Here is a 13730-nt window from a genome sequence, read left to right on the forward strand (position 1 = left end):
AAGAAAGGAAGGAGGGGAGAGAGAGGAGGAGGGAAGAAGGGGGGCAGCAGGAGAGATATTGCACTAATTATCTATTTTAATATTTTAATATTAGTAAATGACTCCATAGCTGATTGGTAGTTAGTTTAAAATACATAAATTGAAATTATAGTCTTCTGTATCCATGTCAAAATGTGATACTATTGTTTTTATTGAATTTTACTGTCAATCATAAATATGAAATAACTACCATAATATAATATTATTTCCCCCCACATTAAAGTATTTGAAACAATGTCCATTTATAATATGTGAATACAAGGGGGGAGAAAAAAAAAAAAACATCAGAAATGGTCCCAAATTATTTAAATCCTAAATCCACTGCCATGTCACAGTCGAGTGTATTTACTCAGCAAGTCCAGTAAGTGGAGCTCTTGGCACTCACCTGTCTTCTGCGGCCCAATCACCAGCAGCTTAGGGAAGCGATCACATGTTTTCTCTTTAGACCAGATATCCTTGTGTCTCCTATCCTCACAAGGGTTCTAAAACATTGCAAAGAGGGAGGGAAGGACATTATAAAGTAACACTGAGCAGTACAGGGTGTGAATTTTATATATATATTATACAAATTATAAATTATACAAATTATACACATATATACACACAAAACCCCAATTCCAAAAAAGTTGGGATGCTGTATAAACTCTAAATAAAAACAGAATGCGATAATTTGTAAATCATCGAAACCCTGAATCATCGAATATCCAGAAACACTGCCACCTTCTCTGGGTCCGAGCTCTTTTACAATGGACTGAGGCGAAGTGGAAAATTGTCCCGAGGTCTGACGAATCAACAGTAGAAATTCTTTTTAGAAAATCATGGACACCACGTCCTCCAGGCTAAAGAGGAGAGGGACCATCCGGCTTATTGTCAGTGCACAGTTCAAAAGCCAGCATCTGTGATGGCATGAGGGTGCATTAGTGCACATGACATGGGTAGCTTGTACATGTGGGAAGGCATCATTAACGCTGAATGATATATACACGTTTCAGAGCAATACGCTGCCATCCAGACAAAATCTTTTTCAGGGAAGGTCTTCCTTCTTTCAGCAAGACAATGCCGAACTGTTTTCTGCACATATTAAAACTGCATGGCGCTGTAGTAAAAGAGTCCAGGTGCTAAACTGGCCTGCCTGCAGTCCAGACCTGTCTCCTGTTTAAAACATTTGGCGCATTATGAAGCGCAAAATACCACAAAGGAGACTCCAAACTGTTGGGCAACTGAAATTGTATATCAGGCAAGAATGGGACAACATTTCTCTTTCAAAACTACAGCTCTTGGTCTCCTCAGTTCCCAAACATTTACAGAGTGTTGTTAAAAGTAGAGGTGATGCAACACAGTGGTAAACATGCCCCTGTCGCAACTTTTCTGAAACGTGTTGCTGACATCGAATTCAAAATGAGCATATATTTTTCAAACAGCAATACGATTTCTCAGTTTCAACATCTAATATGTTGTCTTTGTACTATTTTCAATGAAATATAGTTTCCATGATTTGCAAATTATTACATTCTGTTTTTATTTGTTTTACACAGCGACCCAACTTTTTTGTAATTTGGGTTGTGTGTGTGTGTAATATATAAAATATCTATAAATGCAGGTTGAGAAAAATAACATCCTTATGTCCTCAGCATTAAAGATTAAAGTGCCTAACAATGAAGTCATGAAGGCCGAATAGAGCACTCTGTTATGTTCTCGACTCTCGGATGCGCACACTCATTCTTGCTCTTGTTTGGGATTATATCCTAACAGATGATTCACTTAACCATAGTCACAGTCACACTGCTACTGAGTCAAAAACAAGATGTAAAAGAAATTCCTCCAGGCCACAACACCCACTCTAACTGTAACAAAAGCACAGATTGAGCTAAACTACAATTCACGTTCTTATTCAGTCTGTAATGGAAATCAGTGACAGTTCTTTAAGATTTTATATAAATATATATATATATATATATATATATATATATATATATATATATATATATATATATACACACACACACCGGTATATATAATTTATGTTGAAGAAAGATTAACCTTAGTCTGACTAAACCTAGTTTATTTTTCCAGTAAGAGATTTTTGTGTCCAATTTAACAATGATAATTTAAATGAATAAAGCTTTGGTACATGCAATTTCTCAATTTCTGTCAAGCAATTTCTCCACACTTGAATTAGATCTTGAATTAGGGGTTTGTTTTTTGCTTTTTTTTTTTTTTAAAGAAATGTCCGTCATTTCAGAGTTATACTGCATACCAGTCAGAACAAGCAACAGCAGTCACACTGCACTATACATTCATATCACGAAATACAAAAGATCAAAATGTATTATTTATTTTAGTTAAACCCCTCCAGCACAGAGTTTTGCTGAATCTCACTTGGCTCACGATAAAACATATATGCTCACTACATATAGTATAAAATCTCATCTCATCTCATTATTTGTAGCCGCTTTATCCTGTTCCACAGGGTCGCAGGCAAGCTGGAGCCTATCCCAGCTGACTACGGGCGAAAGGCGGGGTACACCCTGGACAAGCCGCCAGGTCATCACAGGGCTGACACATAGACACAGACAACCATTCACACTCACATTCACACCTACGGTCAATTTAGAGTCACCAGTTAACCTAACCTGCATGTCTTTGGACTGTGGGGGAAACCGGAGCACCCGGAGGAAACCCACGCGGACACGGGGAGAACATGCAAACTCCGCACAGAAAGGCCCTCGCCGGCCACAGGGCTCGAACCCGGACCTTCTTGCTGTGAGGCGACAGTGCTAACCACTACACCACTGCGCTGCCCTCTAGTATAAAATCATTTTATTATTAAAATTATTATATTACTACCCACAAGCCATCCGCCACTTTAATATGCACTAGCACTTTACAGTTACTCCACTACCTGGCCTACCTACCTCCCTTGCTTATTTTGCACAATGTACCACCAGCTGTACTCTATATATCCAATGCACTTTTCAATGTTTTTTTTTTTGTATGTTGTCATTCCCTGTTATTATGTGCCCCCTTGTCTTTCTGTCTTGTCCCCCCTTAGTTTTTTTTTTGTTTGGTCTGATTGTATTGTTGGGATTTGTGAGCACACCAAAGTACATTCCTAGCAACTGTATTTTTATACTGTTGATATGGCTACAATAAACTTGAACTTTAAACTTGATAATAATACATCCATCCATCCATTATCTGTAGCCGCTTATCCTGTGCAGGGTCGTGGGCGAGCTGGAGCCTATCCCAGCTGACTATGGGCGAAAGGCGGGGTACACCCTGGACAAGTCGCCAGGTTATTACAAGGCTGATACACAGACCCAGACAACCATTCACACTCACACCTACGGTCAATTTAGAGCCACCAATTAGCCTAACCTGCATGTCTTTGGACTGTGGGGGAAACTGGAGCACCCGGAGGAAACCCACACAGACATGGGGAGAACATGCAAACTCCACACAGAAAGGCCCTCGCCGGCCACGGGGCTCGAACCCAGAACCTTCTTGCTATGAGGCGACAGTGCTAACCACCACACCACTGTGCTGCCCTAATATAATACAATGATTAATAGAGAATACAATGTTTACAAAAATAATATAATACACTGATTTTGTCAGCCTCACTTAGAGCACAAAATGCTCAAAAGAATGGCAACTAAAATTCAGCACATAAAAGATGATGCCAATAAATGACTTGAAAACAAAATGTGATGGTCACTTGTTACTTAACTATTGCGCTATCGAATTATTTATTGATCGACTACGTCACCAATCTTCACATGCACTGGATCGCATCGTTCAAGTCTTTAATATACTATGTCTACTTTTTATGGAGTGAAGTCATACAGGTTATTTCTTATTGAATATATTGTGTAGTTCAAGTCTTACACGCTATATCTAGTCCAATTACCTTAGACAGACGTATTTGTAATTTTTATTGTGTATTTTGCTTAATTTTAATTATGTGTCGTACCAAGCGACTGGATGCATATGTTTCCTTAGGGATCAATAAACTACCGTATTTTCTGGACTATAGAGCGCACCTGTATATAAGCCGCATCCGCTCTATTTTTAAAAAAAAATTTAAAAAAAGATATACAAGCCGCACCGGGCTATAAGCCGCAGATATCTATGTTGAAAAATTAGATATTTACTGCATGTACAGAACGATTTTGTACTGTAAATGTACATGTATGTACCTGAACAGATTCTTTCCGAACAGTGCCTTTTAACACGGCAGCAACTTTGCTGATTAAAACGGAACAGAACCAAGAGAAAATAACCGGTATTTATTTACCTTCATTTCTCCTGTGTTTGAAACCACAAGTCACTTTAATCATCTTCGCTGGATTTGAAAATAATTACCAGTTAGTAATTTGTCGTGCGTGTTCTATCTGCTAAAGATCTGCTAATTCTTCTTTGCATTGATTTTTCGTCTATCTTATTTTTGATTCTACTTCCGGTTAGAGCGCCCCTAGCGGTGGAAGAAAAATCCACAGAATAGCCGCACCTTTGTATAAGCCGCATGGTTCAAAACCTAGGAAAAAAGTAGCGGCTTATAGTCCAGAAAATACGGTAAGTATCTACACTCACCCGTCACTTTATTAGGAACACCCATCCACCTGCTGTTTTATGCCGTTCTGTAATCAGCCGATCCCTCGACAGCACCACGATGCATCAAATCATGCAGATACAAATCAAGAGCTTCAGCTATTTAATGTTTACTTCTTCAAACATCAGAACGGGAAAAACTGTGATCTCAAAGTGTGACTTTCTTTCACTGTGGCGTGGGTGTTGGTTTGAGCCAGATGGACTGGTTTGAGTATTTCAGAACCTGCTGATCTCCTGGGGTTTTCACACACAACAGTCTCTAGAGTTTACACAGACAGAATGGTGCGAAAAACAAAAAACACTGATTGAGCGACAGTTCTGTGGGTGGAAACGAACGCCTTGTTGATAAGAGAGGTCGGAGGAAAATGGCCAGATTGGTTTGAGCTTTATCCAGGAAGGACATAGTAACTCGTAGCAACTCTTTACAGCCGTGCTGAGCAGAAAAGCATCTCAGCATGCAACAGCAGAGATCACATTGGGTTCCACAGCTGCAGCCAAGAACAGGAATCTTAGACTCAAGAACACATTCCTATTAAAGTGGCCGGTGAGTGTATACTACATAAAGTAAGAGAAGTAGAGGAAATGTGTGCTTTCTTGCTTTTGTATTCGTAAACAAAATGAAAATTTGAATAGTACATGAATGGTGAAATTCGTTTCGACAGCACACACACACACACTGAATTGAGACAATAGAGCACTTGTGCACTGGGCGACGCTGAGAAAGGCTCAGCTGGAGGTGATACGTGTGCAGGCACAACCGCTTGCACACACAAAGACTCCACAAGAACCTTAATGCGAGAGGCTTTCAGTACAAATGACATGAGCAAGAAAAGAGATCAGAGTAGGAAGAACAAAGAACGTTCACACACACACACGCGCACATGCACACACACACACACAAAGAGCAAAGTAGAACACAGTGAGCGAGAGGAGAACGAGGAGAACAGAAGCACCCTGAACCGCATTACAGTGAGTCGAGCGTGGAAAAGAAAAGCTGTGAATAACAAGCGCTACATTCTCTGATGAGGAGTTGCTGACCACAGCGCCTGACACGGCACTGCACTGTACACTAATGCTATTCTTCCCCTCTGTCCCTCTCTCACGCTCCCTCAATCCTCACCCGCCTGGGCCTCTTTTAACTTCTCAATCATCAGATGCCCTCAGTTCCACACTCCCTCAGGCACAACAACCTACACACACACGGTATACAAGCACACCTCTTCATGGCAATCCTGGGAACAGTGTGAAAAAAAAACAACAACGTGCCAAGACGACTGATTCAGCTCACTGCGGGTTTTCATAATTAACAGAATCAAATGAGTCAGAACTGGAAAAATGCAACACCTACGTATACACACTCGCATACAACACACACACACAAACAGATAGCCGCACCTGCCAGAGTGGCTCTCTGTCCGAGGGGAAGAGGCTGAAGTATTTGTGAGCCAGCTGAACAGGAGGCAGTGTCTGCAGCCGCAGGTGAGTCCAAGTCTGCAGGAAATGCAGCAGCTTCTTAAAAGTATACAGCCCCAGACGGTCATTTCCGTAATTAGAAAGATGAGTCATGAAGATACTAATCTGAAAAATACAGACAGAGAATCATTTGTGTATTAGGATTTTTAATTAACCCCATAGATCAAAAGACCTTCCTACCAGCCTCATCAAATCCCTGTTGTCTTTTCCATTCTCTGATTGGAAGAAATGTTTCCTCTGAAACTACAGACCAAATATCAAGCCCAAGTTTGTGAAAGTGGAGCACTTATGTCATCAAACTATTATATATATATATTTCCCACCCACTGTGGTGCTCACTCTGTTGCTGTGTTTTTGGGTTTTTTTGTATACAGCCAAACTCCGCTACCCAGATTCTTCCTGGAAGACTGTATGTAAAGAGAATTTCTGAAAAGCAGGAGGCTATTAATTTTAATGGGAAAATTATATCATGCATTCCAGCTCATCCAGACTAGCAACAAAGACAAGAAGAAGAATAGTATTTTCTATTTTTTATGCAAAAATTATATAATGCATTCCAAGCCCATTGAGACTCACCAAAACAACTGAAACGATAACAAGACTATTTTCTTTTTTAAGAGAAAACATTATGTATTCCAAGCCCATCGAGATTTACACAAACAACTTAAAACATAGCAAGGAAACAACAACAGGGCTATTTTCTTATTTTTTAATGGGAAACATTATAATGTATTCCAAGTCCATCTAGACTCACCTAAACAACTGGAGCAGCCCCATGTTTCAATCCCATCCACATCTGGCATAAGAATTTCCTGAATATCACTAAAACCCCAACACCACCAAAATAACTAAAGTATAAGGTGTGTCATCATCAACAACATAAACAACAACAACTTTAACGACAACAACAACAATAATGACAACAGCCCCATGTTTCAATCCCATCCACATCTGGCATAAAAACTTCCTGAATATCACTAAAACCCCAACACCACCAAAATAACTACAAAGTATAAGGTGTGTCATCATCATCATCATCACCATCAATCATCATCGTCAACAACAACAACAACAGGAATAATGACAACAGCCCCATGTTTCAATCCCATCCACATCTGGCATAAAAACATCATAAATATCACTAAAACCCCAACACCACCAAAATAACAACAAAATAATAAGGTGTATCATCATCATCATCATCATCATCAACAACAACAACAACGATGACTACAACAACCCTGTGTTTCAATCCCATCCACATCTGAGATAAGAACATCATAAATATCACTAAAACCCCAACACCACCAAAATAACTACAAAGTATAAGGTGTGTCATCATCATCATCATCAACAACAACAACAACAACAACTTTAACGACAACAACAACAATAATGACAACAGCCCCATGTTTCAATCCCATCCACATCTGGCATAAGAATTTCCTCAATATCACTAAAACCCCAACACCACCAAAATAACTACAAAGTATAAGGTGTGTCATCATCAACAACATAAACAACAACAACTTTAACAACAACAACAATAATGACAACAGCCCCATGTTTCAATCCCATCCACATCTGGCATAAAAACTTCCTGAATATCACTAAAACCCCAACACCACCAAAATAACTACAAAGTATAAGGTGTGTCATCATCATCATCATCACCATCAATCATCATCGTCAACAACAACAACAGGAATAATGACAACAGCCCCATGTTTCAATCCCATCCACATCTGAGATAAGAACATCATAAATATCACTAAAACCCCAACACCACCAAAATAACTACAAAATAATAAGGTGTATCATCATCATCATCAAAAACAACAACAACGATGACTACAACAACCCTGTGTTTCAATCCCATCCACATCTGAGATAAGAACATCATAAATATCACTAAAACCCCAACACCACCAAAATAACTACAAAGTATAAGGTGTCATCATCATCAACAACAACAACAACAACGATGACTACAACAACCCTGTGTTTCAATCCCATCCACATCTGAGATAAGAACATCATAAATATCACTAAAACCCCAACACCACCAAAATAACTACAAAGTATAAGGTGTGTCATCATCATCATCATCATCACCATCAATCATCATCGTCAACAACAACAACAGGAATAATGACAACAGCCCCATGTTTCAATCCCATCCACATCTGAGATAAGAACATCATAAATATCACTAAAACCCCAACACCACCAAAATAACAACAAAGTATAAGGTGTGTCATCATCAACAACATAAACAACAACAACTTTAACGACAACAACAACAATAATGACAACAGCCCCATGTTTCAATCCCATCCACATCTGGCATAAAAACTTCCTGAATATCACTAAAACCCCAACACCACCAAAATAACTACAAAGTATAAGGTGTGTCATCATCATCATCATCACCATCAATCATCATCGTCAACAACAACAACAACAGGAATAATGACAACAGCCCCATGTTTCAATCCCATCCACATCTGGCATAAAAACATCATAAATATCACTAAAACCCCAACACCACCAAAATAACAACAAAATAATAAGGTGTATCATCATCATCATCATCATCATCAACAACAACAACAACGATGACTACAACAACCCTGTGTTTCAATCCCATCCACATCTGAGATAAGAACATCATAAATATCACTAAAACCCCAACACCACCAAAATAACTACAAAGTATAAGGTGTGTCATCATCATCATCATCATCAACAACAACAACAACAACAACAACAACTTTAACGACAACAACAACAATAATGACAACAGCCCCATGTTTCAATCCCATCCACATCTGGCATAAGAATTTCCTCAATATCACTAAAACCCCAACACCACCAAAATAACTACAAAGTATAAGGTGTGTCATCATCAACAACATAAACAACAACAACAACTTTAACAACAACAACAATAATGACAACAGCCCCATGTTTCAATCCCATCCACATCTGGCATAAAAACTTCCTGAATATCACTAAAACCCCAACACCACCAAAATAACTACAAAGTATAAGGTGTGTCATCATCATCATCATCACCATCAATCATCATCGTCAACAACAACAACAGGAATAATGACAACAGCCCCATGTTTCAATCCCATCCACATCTGAGATAAGAACATCATAAATATCACTAAAACCCCAACACCACCAAAATAACAACAAAATAATAAGGTGTATCATCATCATCATCAAAAACAACAACAACGATGACTACAACAACCCTGTGTTTCAATCCCATCCACATCTGAGATAAGAACATCATAAATATCACTAAAACCCCAACACCACCAAAATAACTACAAAGTATAAGGTGTCATCATCATCAACAACAACAACAACAACGATGACTACAACAACCCTGTGTTTCAATCCCATCCACATCTGAGATAAGAACATCATAAATATCACTAAAACCCCAACACCACCAAAATAACTACAAAGTATAAGGTGTGTCATCATCATCATCATCATCACCATCAATCATCATCGTCAACAACAACAACAGGAATAATGACAACAGCCCCATGTTTCAATCCCATCCACATCTGAGATAAGAACATCATAAATATCACTAAAACCCCAACACCACCAAAATAACAACAAAGTATAAGGTGTGTCATCATCAACAACAACAACAACAACTTTAACGACAACAACAACAATAATGACAACAGCCCCATGTTTCAATCCCATCCACATCTGGCATAAGAATTTCCTGAATATCACTAAAACCCCAACACCACCAAAATAACTAAAGTATAAGTGTGTCATCATCATCATCACTGTCAACAACAACAAAATATAAGTGTCATCATCATCATCATCATCACTGTCAACAACAACAACAGCCCCATGTTTCAATCCCATCCACATCTGGCATAAGAATTTCCTGAATATCACTAAAACCCCAACACCACCAAAATAACAACAAAGTATAAGTGTGTCATCATCATCATCATTGTCAACAACAACAAAATATAAGTGTCATCATCATCATCACTGTCAACTACAACAAAGTATAAGTGTGTCATCATCATCATTGTCAACAACAACAAAGTGTGTCATCATCATCATCATCATCATCATCACTGTCAACAACAACAACAACAGCCCCATGTTTCAATCCCATCCACATCTGGCATAAGAATTTCCTGAATATCACTAAAACCCCAACACCACCAAAATAACTACAAAGTATAAGGTGTGTCATCATCAACAACAACAACAACAACAATGATGACAAAAACAGCCCCATGTTTCAATCCCATCCATATGTGGGATAAGAACTTTCTTAAATATCACTAAACCCCCAACACCACCAAAACAACTACCAAGTATAAGTTGTGTCAACAACAACAACAACCCTCCAATGTACAAGCAGATGCCAATAATCTGGTTGCCTAATGGTTTTTTTTTTTATTTATTTATAAAACACGTTTTACAATGTATATTGTCACAAAGCGGCGGCACGGTGGTGTAGTGGTTAGCGCTGTCGCCTCACAGCAAGAAGGTCCTGGGTTCGAGCCCCGAGGCCGGCGAGGGCCTTTCTGTGTCCGCGTGGGTTTGCTCCGGTTTCCCCCACAGTCCAAAGACATGCAGGTTAGGTTAACTGGTGACTCTAAATTGGCCGTAGGTGTGAATGGTTGTCTATGTGTCAGCCCTGTGATGACCTGGTGACAGTAATCCAGGGTGTACCCCGCCTTTTGCCCATAGTCAGCTGGGATAGGGTCCAGCTTGCCTGCGACCCTGTAGGAGGATAAAGCGGCTACAGATAATGAGATGAGATTGTCACAAAGTAGCTTTACAGATATCTGTATAAATATAGATTTATATTTTCCCTAATGAGCAAGCCAGGGGTAATGGTGGTAAGGAAAATCTCCCTGAGATGACAAGAGGAAGAAATCTAAAGTGGAACCAGACTATGAAGGAAACGCATCCTCTTCTGAGCGACACTGGACAGTGTGGTTATAAATCGTTACTCTTCTACAACTGTGTACAATGGAGTCAAGCGGTGCTAAGTCTGCTGAAAGGATCTTCAGTCCACCTTATTTTCAGCCCACTCCAGAACTGTACAAACATGGTCTGTTACACCAAGCTGGATGATGGAAAATCAATATTAAAAATAAATAAATAAATGAATAACAACTGTTAGGAAGATTTCAGTGCCTCATGCACCATGTTATCATTTTGTATACAAATAAAGCAGTTTTCCTTTATTATACTTGGTCATGTACAGAGTAATGATGAGGTAGGTTGGACACCAGTCACTCACAAATGTAAAAATCATAGGCTGTCAACTAAAGTTTTAAATTATGAAAGAAAAATGTGCTATGATTTCTGTGTCACGTTGTCGAATGAACAGCTCAAGGGGTTAAAGCTAGTGGCCATGTCCTATCTGGGTGTGTGGCTCGCCCTTTAAAACTTAATGACTCTTGCTGGTCACTCTGATCAATAGTGAGAAGCTCATTAGGAAAGAGACGAACATGCAATTAGTTGATCTACTCTACAAGCATTGCTCATTGATCAAATCCAGTCAGTCGAGTCTGATCTATGGGCTAATCATGGCATTAGATCAGGCCTGGATGGAGCTCCTGAAAAAGCTTTCGGGAAATGGGGGCTTTTCCAATTCGATAAAATGCCTAACTAGCTGAGGATGTCTGTCCATACAGAGTAATGTGAAGTCACTTGAAGTCACAAACTTTGGAGAAAATGAACTGGTTTGTACCAATGGAATACAGACATATATGTTTTTTCATTGGAGAAGAAGAAACCTTTATTTGTCACATGCACACTTCAAGCACAGTGAAATTCATCCTCTGCATTTAACCCATCTGAAGCAGTGAACACACACACACACACATCCAGAGAAGTGGGCAGCCACACTAGAGCACCCAGGGAGCAGTTGGGGATTAGGTACCTTGCTCAAGGGCACTTCAGCCCAAGGCCGCCTCACGTTAACCTAACTGCATGTTTTTGGACTGTGGGGAAAACCGGAGCACCTGGAGGAAACCCACACAGACACAAGGAGAACATGCAAACTCCATACAGAAAGGCCCTCGCCAGCCGCTGGGTTTGAACCCAGAACCTTCTTGCTGTGAGGCAGCCGTGCTAACCACTACACCACCGTGCCGCCCACCATTCAATTGGTGTCCTGAATAAATATTATGAACTGATGAGATCTCTATACATGTCTAATGTTAGCTAGGTTAACCTTCTGGGGTCTGAGGGTATTTTCTGGCACTCTAATGATTTTGGTATGCTCTGATTTTGTTGTCAGTTTCAACAAATCTAAGCAGTATTTTCAAAGTCATATGACATTTTTGTACTCAGCACAAGTTCAGCTACAAAAATATCTATGTAGTCTGTATGTCTTTTTAAAAAAATAACAGATAAATGAAGATGTTGTAAAAAGCAGTTTGAGAACTGTGTTGGAATGTGTGAAAAAAACATGACCTTACCCATTGTGACGAACCGTTTTGGTCACTTGAGGCGATTCTGTTCAGTCTTAGGAATGGATCAAGCACAAAAACTTAAATCTGCTCCAATGATTTGGACAATTAACTGGCCATCAAAAAATGTATGTCCTATTGTTTTGGAATAAAGGGTTAGCAGTGGGAGGGGTATTCAATGAGAAGAGTAAAAAATTCCTTTCCATTCAATGAGAAGAGTGAAAACCCTTCCCACTGCCAACTCTTAATCCCATCAGGTCAAGTGATCAAAACAGTTCATCACAATGGGTAAGGTCATGTTTTTCACACATTCCAACATGGTTCTAAAACTGCTTTTTACAACACCTTCATTTATCTGGTATTTGACTTTATTTTGGTATTTGACTCTTTTCAGTGTGTCTTGAAATTAACTCTTGTACTAATTTACTCAGTTCAGAGCCACAACCAACTCTGTTACATAATCACTCTGTAATTTTGCTCCCACTCCAACTCCTAATTTTACTCTCTAAACTCAAAATAGAGCAAAATTAACTATTTTTGAGGAAAATACTTTGAACTCTGGGCACATAGGAAAGTGTAAAGTATAAAGTTTCTGTCACTATGTTTATCATGCATGGATGATAAAAAACTCATGAAGATATTTATCTAAATACATGATCTATTCATTCTAAACCTGCCGAGCTTCACCGGTGAAGCTCTCGACCCCAGAGAGTTAAACATACATCGATAGATTAAATTTAAAATTAAATCTAATGTGAAACATGCATCTTTCAAGCAAAAAAAAAAAAAAGATTACTTTTGTTAGATGAGGGGAAATGGGGTGTAGCTTCCAGGATGTCAGATAATATCTCAGAGTTCTAAACAACTGCATCTTTGTCAATCATTTCGGATTCATTTTCAGAAAGTGGAAGATGGGATTTGGGATATCTGGGACTAGAATAATGCACACAATGCATATCGCTCAGAAGGCAATAACCAAATGGACTGATCGATTCATAGCTAACCAATAGTGTAGAGAAAACATGATTCATGACCTGTATAGAGATCTTGCATGTGACGTCACAGCCGATCCAGATTGTGACAGACGCCATCGTGTCGGGCAAATGCCATATT

General features: G+C 39.2%; 1 protein-coding gene across 5 annotated transcripts in view; it reads right to left on the reverse strand.

Annotated features, from left to right (window-relative positions):
* Nucleotides 1–13730, reverse strand: part of ndst1a (N-deacetylase/N-sulfotransferase (heparan glucosaminyl) 1a) — a 241469-nt gene that overhangs the window by 7765 nt on the left and 219974 nt on the right. For all 5 annotated transcript variants that reach the window (XM_060915190.1, XM_060915193.1, XM_060915191.1 and 2 more), the window contains exons 9-10: nucleotides 6046–6228; nucleotides 425–521 (exon numbers count right to left, since the gene is read on the reverse strand). In XM_060915190.1, coding sequence (XP_060771173.1) covers nucleotides 425–521; nucleotides 6046–6228 — 280 coding nt within the window. The remainder of the gene's footprint in view (nucleotides 1–424; nucleotides 522–6045; nucleotides 6229–13730) is intronic.

This window comes from Neoarius graeffei, chromosome 2 (assembly GCF_027579695.1).
Source record: "Neoarius graeffei isolate fNeoGra1 chromosome 2, fNeoGra1.pri, whole genome shotgun sequence".
NCBI lineage: Eukaryota > Metazoa > Chordata > Actinopteri > Siluriformes > Ariidae > Neoarius > Neoarius graeffei.